This window comes from Corylus avellana, chromosome 8 (genome assembly GCF_965113065.1).
Source record: "Corylus avellana chromosome 8, dhCorAvel1.hap1.2, whole genome shotgun sequence".
Classification (NCBI taxonomy): domain Eukaryota; kingdom Viridiplantae; phylum Streptophyta; class Magnoliopsida; order Fagales; family Betulaceae; genus Corylus; species Corylus avellana.
Window position 1 is genome coordinate 8,731,169 of NC_142497.1, and position 12,389 is coordinate 8,743,557.

At 34.9% G+C, this 12,389-nt stretch overlaps 1 protein-coding gene across 1 annotated transcript; it reads right to left on the reverse strand.

Annotated features, from left to right (window-relative positions):
- Nucleotides 1-861: 861 nt before the first annotated feature.
- LOC132164218 (uncharacterized) lies at nucleotides 862-10,488 on the reverse strand. Its single transcript, XM_059574672.2, has 8 exons — nucleotides 10,000-10,488; nucleotides 5,104-5,194; nucleotides 4,859-5,004; nucleotides 3,830-4,073; nucleotides 3,645-3,749; nucleotides 2,934-3,116; nucleotides 2,088-2,292; nucleotides 862-1,366 (listed from the first exon to the last, which is right to left on the reverse strand). The coding sequence occupies exons 1-8, from the start codon at nucleotides 10,434-10,436 to the stop codon at nucleotides 888-890; spliced, it is 1,890 nt and encodes a 629-aa protein (XP_059430655.2). The 5' UTR covers nucleotides 10,437-10,488; the 3' UTR covers nucleotides 862-887.
- Between the last annotated feature and the right edge of the window lie 1,901 nt (nucleotides 10,489-12,389).

Genomic DNA, 12,389 nt, shown 5'->3' on the forward strand with positions numbered 1-12,389 from the left:
CAGAGGTATATCATGTTAGCTAATTAACTCACCAGCTTCACCTTTCTCTTTGTAAATTCTCCTCGTAGTCCAGAGAGTGCGCAGCTTCCCATGCCAAAAATTTATGAAAATCCTCTAAAATTTTAAAGACGTCTTAAAATTTTGTTTGTTTTTGTTTTGTTTTTTATGGGTTGGACTTCAAACTTATTTTTTATCCCAAAAAAAATATGTTTCTTTTTGTGTTTCTCCTGAAGAAAATTTAGTATTGCCCTATTTGCACTCCATTCAACAACACAGCCTCAAAACCTGGTCAAGCTCAAGCCTTAGCACGAATGGCTTGAGAACATACAGACCCATTCACCCTAGGTACTTAAAAAACTTTGGAGACAAAGCGTCCCTTTCGAATGGATTTTCGATAGTGTTTTTTAGATGCGTGTTTTGTTGTATATGATTATTTGGAGTAAAAGAAGTGTAGGTTTTACACATTAGGGTGCAGTTTCTACATGTTGCCGAACGGCCGGAGTGGTGTTTGAACTGGTGTAAGGTAGAGTGCTCTAGTTGAAGTTGTGTTCGAACACCAGTCAAATGAGCTCAATTCATAAAGTCATGTTCGTAATTGTGTCCGACAATTGAGGGAGTTTAAGTGAAGTTTCTCTATCTTTTAATGATTCAAATATAATTTGAAGTTTTTATTTTTTTTTTTATTTTTTTTTTATTTATGAGAAAGAGAGATAGCAAAGATAAATTTAGATGGTTGAAAAAATGACAATTGCTGTAATTTTTTTAAAGCACTTAAACCAAATCCGTAAACATTAAAAATACTTAAATAATCATATGAAACAAAATTCCCACACCCCTCCCCCCCCAACCCCACCAAAAACAAAAAAGCACAAGAGACAAATCTACATCTATACTGGCTTAGTTGTAAGCCCAAAACCAAACGGAAATAGTGGATCATAGTGAGGATCACCAACATTCATTGGGAGCTGATCAACGGTCCTAAACCAAGTACGAGAAAGCTTCCCGCCGAATCCATAATCTCCAAAAAGCACATCGGCAACTCCATGGCCTTCGGAGCCGGGAAGCCATGCCGCCACAAGCGCATCCATCAGTGTCACATATGGTTGAATCATGATTGGCCGACCAGAGACCACAACAACAACACACTTCACTCCTCCACACACGTTGGTGATTGTGTCCAGACCCGGTTCGCTCATTGTCAAGTTCAAGCTGTCGCCTTGCGTCTCGGAGTAAGGAGGCTCTCCAACGACGACTATGGCGTAAGAGAAGTTGTTAGCTTTCACAAAACTAACGTTCGGGTTCTCGCTGAAGATAATTTCTGTGCTCGGATCAACAACTGCTTTAATGGCACCCAGGATGGTAGTTCCTGTTTAATTTTTCACAAAGAGTAATGCTATTTAGGGTTGGATTGGATTCACAATTTCAATAAGCGATTTTATAATGTTTGATTAGAACATGATTTTTGAAAATGCATATAGTTTTACCCTTTAAATTTTGTGTTTTTTTTAAAAGCACCCATTGTCTAATTTTTACGTTTTCAAATTGTAAATTTTCAAAATGTAGTCCCAAACAATATATTTTGTGAGAATTAGTTTAAAATTGCATTTTTATTAGCAAAATCGTAATGCCAAACAAACTCTTAATAAACTATTATACAACTGTCATTCAACTGAGATTAAGAGCCTGTTTGGGATTACGTTTGAAAAATATAACTTTTAAATCAAAAAACATTTTATGGCAAAAGCTTCATTTTTAAGCTTTTGCTAAAAGTGCATTTTGGTCATTTTTAGACTTCTTGGACTCTTAAAAGCGTTTTTAATTTTTTTACGTAACGAATACTTTTTTCTTCAAACAGACTTTTTGAGTGTTAAAAGCACTTTTAGGCTCCTTAAACGCAACCTCAAACATGCTCTGAGTGGTAGTGAAATCAACTTGTAGATTAACAAGGACTTATAAAAATAAAAAAAAGAATAATAAAATAAAATAAAAAAATTGATTTTTATTACTACGTACGTTGTCCCAAGTAAAATAGCATTTTTCAATTACTAATCCATATGAATTGAAGTGAAATGATTCGACAAGCATACCGGCAGTGTTGTTGTTTCCACCGAGTCCCTGCCAAGTGATAGTCCAACCGCCACATTGATAGCCCAAATTGTCGGCGTGGCTTCCAGCAACTAGGATCTTTGTTGCCTTTTTGGGCAGAGGTAGCAGAGGATCGTCTGCATTTTCTCCATTCTTTAGGAGAACAAGTGACTTTCTCACAGCTTCCCGAGCTAAATCTCTATGAGCCTGTCAGCCGAATATGATCAGGTTTTATCAATTGTAATCATGTGAATGAAACAGAAGTTATGGTAGGCGGGGTGATGATTTTTTCGAGTCTGTATAAATTAAATTCATTTTTTTTTTTTCAATGAAAAATAAAACCCTAATAGGCTAATTCATATATATATATATATATATACATTTAAATTCATATACGAGTCATGATTGAGAAGTATAACCCGTTTAATTAAATGAATCGAATTAGAATTGGCCCATATTGAGTAATCCCAACACGAACCCGAAACACCAGCTCTATGAGTCATGATTGAGAAGTATAATTCGTTTAATTAAATGAATCGAATTAGAATTGACCCATATTGAGTAATCCTAACACGAACCCGAAACACCAGCTCTATTATTATGGTAGGCTGCATTTATTTAGTAATACTTCAAGTGATCACTAACTTGGTTTTCAAGCTAGCCGACGAAAGGTCTGATTAGCTAAGGGGGTTATCGTGTCAAGATTGATATGTTTGACCCGTTTAACTAAATAGGTTGGATTTGAGTATTAAGTTTACTCATGATAATCAACCTAACACGTCAACACAAATTGTCAACCTTATTTATAATAGGGTTTATTAAGTATAATACTTCAAGAAGTGACTAACCTGGCTCCCAAGCTGGCCGACGAAGGCGTGATCAGCTAAGGGGTTCTCAAAGAGACCCATGGTGAACTTGACTCTTAGTATCCTCCTGACAGCATCATCGATCCGACTCATGGGAATAGCCTTGTTGTTCACATGGTTTGTCAAAGTATCAATGAACTCGGTGTAGTTGTAGGGAACCATTATCTGCAAACACCCAAAATTATGAAGCCTTCCAAGTTGAGCATTATTTCACTTCAAACAAATAACACCAGGGCACAAACAAAAATATATAATAGAATAAAGAAACCTTAGAAACCACATTTTTAGCAGTCCTAACCAACCATTATTTTTTATTTTTAACAAGGATTGATGTTGGATAATTGTGAGATAAAAATGTGGTTTCTAGTATTACTTAATAGAATATATTAGGAGAAAGAGAGCAGAAGCAGACAATGAGACTGATGAATACTGTTAGAACTACATTGTTAAGGCTACATCTTGACTATTGAAGTATTATAAAGTTGTATTACAATGAATGATATTTGTAGAGGGATTAACTATGAGAAATGAACAAGAAAATCCTACACTAAATAAGGAAGAGAATAGACCTATAGAAGAATAAAATAAATGCTAAATATAGAGAATATATTGTAAATATTGTAACATTATATTTAGTAAGTCTTTAATAGTTCAATAAATAATGAAAAATAAGAGAGATCCATATCCACTAACCATGTCAATACCAGCCTGAACCCCTGCCAAAACTGAGTATGAGTAGTTTGCATGGGGTGGGTAGGTAATCCAATCAATCCCCCCTGAATCAGAGATAACAAAACCCTGAAATTTGTACAGTAAATTAATTAATTACTGTGCATATAATTAAGAAATTTACAAGAAGTTCAAGAAAATTGTTTTACCCTAAACCTAAGGGTTTTCTTGAGAAAATTGGTGACAAGATTGCGGTTGGCATGCATCTTGTTCCCATTCCAGCTGGAGTAGGAAACCATAATTGTGCCAACACCCTTGGTAATAGCCTGGTAGTAGCCAGGCATGTGAATACTCAACAATCCATGCCAATCAATTTCAGTGTTATTTGCATTGATGCCCCTGATGGTGCCACCATCACCCACAAAGTGTTTTGCACAAGCCAGAATCTTATCCCTATATATAACACATGCACCCATAAGAAAGATACCAGAATTTATAAGGAAACAAAAGGACATATAAAATTTAAGATTGACATTTCAATACATGTGCAAAACACAAGGACCCATCATGATGACAACTAAAACATTAAACATAGGATGTTACCAATATTGCTATAAGTTAGTAATGATTCGATGTTTTTTTTTTTTTTTTTCCTAATTAAAAAAAGGGTTCACCAATGTTGATCACTGCCCCGGCCCACTTAAACCCTGATGTACATGGCATGGGATACATCTTTGCAGTAATGGAATATGCATGGACTTGAACCCACAACCTCGGACTCGCAAGGTAGTGATTTTGAGCTGCTTCGACCATTAAGCCATCGTCCCAGGGGCCATGTTTTGATGTTTAAGTAGTCTAGAACATCGATCATCACTTCTAATCAAATTTCCATGCAAAATTAAGGAAGGTGGACAAACTACATCAAATAGTATAATAGTTTTTTAATCATAATAATGACTATTTTGCAGCATTCGAAAAATTACTTTGAACCACCAAAGCAACAAAGAAGAGAACAGGATCCTCTTTAGTTCAAATGAACTTAAGAATATCCAGTTATTTATACTTTAAGGGTATTTTTGTTTTTACACTTTTTGAGTGGACAAAAATACTCATCGACTATAAAAACTGGAGAGGATCCTAATTCCTATTATAGTTATATATATGCACTAAATTTAATACTTACGAAAAATGAAAAATCAATCCTTATGAATTGCATTGCTTTGCAATAAATGACTTACTTTCCACCAACATACGGTACACCCTTTCGCGAACCAGCTGGCATCTCGCCTTGCAACCCAAGTATGATATCCGTCATTTCTTTGACAATTTCGGGATCCTCACTGTAGCTCTCGTAGCACCTACCCCATCTGGGATCTCTACAAACCTACCATGCAAATTAGATGTATTGGATTAATTCCCAACAAAATAAATGATTATGCAATTAATTCCACGAAATGATTCTCGATCGGGATTGACTCCATACCGCAATGCATGGAGCAAAAGCATAGTTGATCCCAGTAGCCTTAACCTCAAGAGCAGTTGCTGCACCAATCCTCTTCACAAGCTCAGCATCCCTACAAGATGGTTACCATTGTTGAAACATTAGTTCACATTATATCACATCCGTGGCAGAACTAGAGATTTGTGTTTGGGGGTCAAAAATTAAATTTTATAGGAATTTTATAATTTTTATTTATTTATTTATTTTTGGGACCAAGGTGCAGGGTCTCAAGGCCCCTAGGCCCAACGTGGTTCCGCCCCTAATCACATCATATCATTCTTATTATGGAAAGTGTTAGCTTTTTGGATTGGTGCATTCGGTGTCCAAACTTGTTTTTATTTATTTGGAGATTGTGTAGTTGCGTGTACGTAGGTTTGTAAGTGAAGATGATGAAGACTGCTTCAAGACGACAAGTACAACAACTGACGTCGGGATATGGTTATTCCGGACGCCGCCATGCAAAACACAATATTTTTGTCTTTAAAATACCAATTTTGCTTCATTGTTTCCATCTCTCAACCATGAAATTTCAGAGCTAAGAGAGGAGTTGAGTGATGGTTAGGGTGAACCAAATCCATGGTTGTGTTGATACGTGCACAACGATGATCTTAGGGTTAGTGCCAAGTGTCGTGTTCATGTGCTGAAGGCTTTAGAATGGAGATCAAACCCCAATGCTACTGCTACACGGTTGTCTGTCAATGAAGTTTACCGTTGGGTCAATAAGGATTTTACAATAAGTGTGACAAATGAGAAACTGAAGCTTGGTGAGGAGCCGAGAAGGCAAGTCAGAATCTTGTATGCGCAAGTAGTCTAGAAAGTTGCAAAGGGTTGTAAGTTTGCCTTGTCCTCGTATTATTCATAGTAGACCGAGAAGGCAAGTGAGAATCTTGTATGCGCGAGTAGTCTAGAAAGTTACAAAGGGTTGTAAGTTGACAAATTATTCAATTCACAGTGGACTAGGTTCAGTGGTGGATGCAAAGGGTGCGGCCTACGGGTGTAAGCGAGCTAATACAACTTGACAGCTCACTCGATACCCGCTCAGTTAAGCTCGACCCGAACTCGAGCTTGACACTGTACAAGCTTACTCGTTACTGTTGAAACCCGCTCGATTAGTTAATAATATATACTGGCTCGCTCGATTAAATTCGACGGGGACTCGTGAGCTCGACTCGTTTAAGACATGAATCGGCTCGTTAGTTCATTCATATATATATATATATATATTACAAAATAATAGTTATATATATATTTAAATATGTATATTAGTAATTAAATAATATATGTTATATGAATTATTTAATATTCATGTGTATGTATTAGTTGACATACTAGCTAGAGTTAATTCACAAATTAACATATTATCTAGTTAATTAATATATATATATATATATATATATATTAAGTAAATATAATTAAGTACATGTTACTCAATACTTCTATGTATATTACTTATTGTATTATACATGTGTGTTATATATTAGTATATATTAACATACTAACTAGGGGTGGGCAAAAACCCGACCGACCCGCAAACCCGCCCCGCCCCGCCCCGATCCGCCCCGCCCCGAGCGGTTTTTAGGCATATTTTTGCGGGTTCGGGTAGGATCTCTCCAACCCGTGCGGGGCGGGGCGGGTTGCGGGTATAAAGATTTATTTCATGCGGGTACCCGCCCCGCCCAGATCCGACCCGCCCAAGTATAAAAATATTAAAACTAAAAAAACCCTAACCTAATTTCCTAACTCTCTCTTTCAGTTTCAGCCGCCTCTCTCCCTTCCTTCCTCTCTCAACCTCTCGTCTCTTGCTCTCTCTCCATCTCTCTTGCTCTCGCTCTCGCTCTCTCTCTGTCGCTCTTGCTTGCTCGTCTGCGCCGCCGCTCCACCTCAAATCACTGGCTGTTGCGCCGGTCCCACCTCCACTCCACAGACCACGATCCACGATCCACGATCCAGGTTTTTCTCTCTCTCTCTAGGCCTCTTTCATGAATGGGAACCAAAAGATCTTTTATCATTCAGATCTAATCATTCTTTGGTTTTCTATTCCATTGATTATAGGTTTGATGTTGGGTTGGGTTGTGTTTGATTGTTTCTTGGTATTCTAATGTAGGGTTTGTTTGAAAATGGAGGACAAGAAACCTGCAGAATAGACGAAAATGGAGGAGAAGAACCCAACCCGCACAACCCGCCCCGCCCCGCACAACCCGAACCCGCGCGGTTTTGTTAATTTTGCTCGGGTGACGGGTTGAAAAATTCAAAACCCGCAGGGTGCGGGGCGGGTGGAAAAAAAGCCCATACCCGCCCCGCCCCGACCCGTGCCCACCCCTAATACTAACTAGTAACCAGTTAATTAATAAACTAACATATTAACTAAGTTAATATATATTAAATTACTAACTTAGTATAATTAACTATAGGTTATTTTGACAAACAAAAAAATTATATGTTACTTAATATTTGTATTAGTATTATATATATGAATATATAATATACATACTTGTTAGTTAATATATACTAAATTGGTATTACTATTATGTTAAGTGTTAGATCACATGATCTAAAGATTATGTGAATTTTAATTAGAAAAAAAAAAAAGATTATGTGAATTATTATATATCATATGATCATATATATCATAAATTAAGTGATTAATATTAGAATCAACAATGTGTTTGTTTAGAGATATATGCTCTTGTTATGTTTAGAGTATTATGCTCTAGATATCATTAATAATTTAGATGTTATATCATATGAATTATCATCCGAATTTAATCACATTTTCATATGGTCTACCATTATAATTTATATGATTATATCAAATGATTAATTGATGATTAAATCATATGACTATATAATAACAAAATATACATATATAATATGACATAAGTCATAAGTATAAAAACTCATACTAATACAACAATTAAGTACCCCGAGATTTAATAACTAGTTAGTTAATAAACTAACATATTAACTAAGTTAATATATATTAAATCACTAACTTATTATAATTAACTATAGGTTATTTTGACAAAAAAAAAAATTATATGTTACTTAATATTTGTATGTGTATTATATATATGAATATATAATATACTTACTTGTTAGTTAATATATATTAACTTAGTATTACTAAGTAAGTTAACTATTTTCAAAAAAACAAAAACAAAAACAAAATAAGTTAATCAAAACAAGTTACATAAATAGTAACTAATATAAAATATTATGACATATGGTTAAGTTGTTAACTAATTAAATAGATAACTATACTAAATAGTTAATATACAAGCAAGTATTAATATACTAAATACTAAATACTAAATATAGTTAGTGTCAGATCACATGATCTAAAGATTATGTGAATTGTTAGATCATATGATCATATATATCACAAATTAAGTGATTAATATTATAATCAACAATGTGTTTGTTTAGAGCTATATGCTCTTGTTATGTTTGGAGTGTTATGCTCTAGATATCTATTTTTTGATGAATGAAGATTACAATGTTTATTAAAAAAAAAAAAAAATGTTTGTTACAATCACAAATTAAGTATTATCATTGTAATTTAGATTTTATATCATATGAATTATCATTCGAATTTGGTTACATCAATTATCATATGGTCTAACATTTTGCTATATTAACATATAATTACTAGTTAAGTAACTTAGTAAGCATAGTTAAAGATTTATGGTGTAAGTTTCATAATATTTAAGTATTAATGTATTATCATTATAATTTATAACATTAAACGCATTGCAAGACTATGTTACTGCTTGTAATTAATGCATTGTAAGATTATTCTTGCAGTTGTTTCTTTTAAAGTTACCACTTGATTTTCACGTTGAATATCTCCAAAATAATTTGAATTAATTAAATTATAGGGATATTCAGGAATTAATCTTGAATAGAATAATAAAATAGTAATAATAAGTACTAGCGTCATAAATAATTATTTGTAATAGTAAATTGTAGTTAAATTAAATAAGGGGTTAAATATTAATTAACAAATGATGGAAATAAAATAAGGTGGGGGCAGTAGTGTAGTTTAAAAAAGTGAGAGGTTTGAATTAAAAAGAAAATCTACATACTACCACGTGTGTGGCTTTGATTCGCTATATGGGGATATCTTATCCCCTTAGCCTTAGTAAAAGAAAACAGAAAAAAGGGACCAAGCCCTTGCTTTTGGTACAACACGTAGCCCATTCTTTTCTTCTTCCCCTTCTTTCTTCCACTCCGTTGCCTCCGCTCCCCTAAGAGAGAGGGAAAGAGCGAGAAACAGTGTGTGCGGCTAAGATGGTGGCGATTTTGGGGCTTAGCCGACGGAGTGGCTCAAGAAAGGTGAGAAGTTGGCGAGTCGAGCCGAGTGCTTGATAAGACGCTTGGCTCGCCTAGAAGACGAGTTCGAGCTCGATCTCGATCTCGCACAAGATTTTGCTCTTGGTGAGTTGAGCTGAGTCCACCATTTACGGCTCGTCACGAACTAAAGCCGAGCTCGAGCTTGTGAACAGTACATACGAACCGATCTTGAACACCTCCAACTCGCCCGTGCTTGGTTCGTTTACAGCCCTATAGTGCGTCGCACAAGTGAACGCTCCCCCACAAAATTTTTTTTAAAAGAAATTTTTAAGGTAATTTTTTAAAGTTTTTTTATCCTTGCCTATACTCCTCCTTTTCCCACCCCTCCTAATACGAATTCCTACCACTGGGTTTGACTGCCCAGAAAAGGTTTTTCTATTCGTTAACAAAAATCTGTGTTAATGGTTTGAGATTCTTGTTGTATATATCATTACAGTAATTTTAATCGATCATATAAACTGCATGGGGCCTAAATCGTCATTGTTGAGTTGTTTAATAAATCTGAGAAAGGAACAAAACACTTGCCTTGTAGCTCCAAGACCAACGTTGTGGGGGAAAATAGTGGCCTTGTAGACATTATTGTTTCCATGAAGAGCATCAATGCCATAAATCATAGGAATGCCGAGACGGGTAGAGAGTGAACCTTTTTGGAAATCATTCACCATCTTCAACCAATCCTCCGGCGAAGCCTCCGGGCGTGGCACGCTTCCTCCACCGCTCAATATACTTCCTATTGAGTATTCCTTCATTATCTCAGCCGTGGCTACCGTACGATCCACCTGCACCATCTGACCAATCTTCTCTGCCACCGTCATCCGCTGCAGCAAATCTTTTATTCTACCATTTATGGAGCGTTTTGGGTCCTTGTATTTCATGTATTCTGCTTCTTCTGCTACAGCCATGGCCACCCAGCTGATGAACAGGAACAAGAGCCCCACAAATGGCATGGAAATCCTCGGCATCGATCCTTCTGTAAAAGGAAATTTAAAAACCAACCCAAAAGAACAAGGTTTTGATAACTTGACATGCAAATTAAAAAAAAAAAAAATAATAAATAAATTAAAAAAAGAAAAAGAAAAAAGAAACCTTTCAAGGAGAATGAGAGTACTATAGATGCAAGAGAACGATAAAACCATATAACGAACGAAAACAAAAATAAAAAAAATCGATCGAGAGGGTGGAATATTATCCGGAGCGGAGTTATATATAGTTTGGATAAGTAAATAGTATGGGTAATTTCACTGACGACCCTGAATTTCTACTTAATTTGATAAACCCTCCTCAAACTTCAAAATCTCTCAATTTAGTTTCCTGAACTTTTAATTGTTTTCAATTTGAACCCCTCCATCGAATTTAGCCATTAGAAATACTAAAAAAGACTAAAATATTCCTAATTTTTTTTTTAAATAAAAAAAAAAACATTTTGGAATTAAGGGTAAAGTTGAAATTTTATAAAAAAAAAAAGGGGGGGGGGGGGGGGGGGGGGGAATAAATGCCATTTAACGTTTAAAATTTGACGGAGGGTCAAAATTGATTGCAATTGAAAGTTCAGTGGGCTAAATTGAGAGATTTTAAAGTTTGCGAGAATTTGTCAAATTGGGTGGAAGTTCAGGAGTTTTCAGTGAAGTTACCTCTAAATAATATATACGCATAAAATTGGTGTTGTAAATAACTCCGGAAAAGACTAAATAAATAGTATATATATATATGGATAAATATGAGTTGTAGAATTTTTAGGGGACACAAATTTTCTCCAAATCAGTTTGGAATAAATTTCCTCTAACCGTCCAACCTATCTAATCTAATCTAATCTAATCTATCTAATATCTAATCTAATCTTTTATATATATATATATAAGGGAGTTAGAGAGGACAAAAAAAAAAAAAAATTGATCGTGAAATATTATCTAGATTGGAGTTATATATAGTTTGGATAAGTAAATAGTAGGGACAACTTCACTGAAGACCTCTAAGCTTCCACTCGATTTAACAAACCCCCAAACTTCAAAATCTCTCAATTTAGTCCCCTGAACTTTTAATTACTCTCAATTTAAACCTCTTCGTCAAATTTAGCCATTAGAAATACCAAAAAAGACTAAAATATCCTTGATTTTTGTTTTTGGAATTAAGGGTAAAGTTGAAATTATATAAAAAGGTTAGGGGTATAAATGTCATTTAACGTTTAAAATCTAAAGGAGGGGTCCAAATTAATTGCAATTGAAAATTTAGGAGACTAAATTGAGAGATTTTGAAGTTTGAGATGAGGGATTTGTCAAATCGGGTGGAAGTTTAGAGGTCTTCAGTGAAGTTATCCCTAAATAGTATATATGAATAAAATTTGTGCTCTAAATAACTCTAGATAAGACTAAATAAATAGTATATATATATGGATAAATATGAGTTGAAGAATTTTTAGGGGACACAAATTTTCCTCAACAGTCCAACCTATCTAATCTAATCTAATCTATCTAATATCTAATTTGTCAACATCATTTCAGATTTCCCCACTATTTTTCAGACAACATAAAACTCACTATCAACCCCTCAATGTCGAGTAAGTTTTATGTTGTAATCTTCTGTTTGAATTCAAAACAAGTGGCGTTACATATGTATGCTACATGTCTCTTTTCCCTTTTCAAAATAAATCTCCCTCGACGCTGAGTAAGTTTTCTGTTATAATCTTCTATTTGAATTTAAAATCTGGGGATAATTTTGGATGTGTGTCAATATCTATTGTAATATTCTTTTTGAATTCAAAACCTGGGGATAATTTTGGATGTGTTAATGTATATCAGGCTCAGAAGTGCTCGAGCGCAAGTTGAATGCGCTCGAGCGTAACTACACAGACAATCAAAACCAGCGGCAGTGCAGAAACTCAAAACCAATATGGAAAGTCTCAACAAGTCATGAGATCC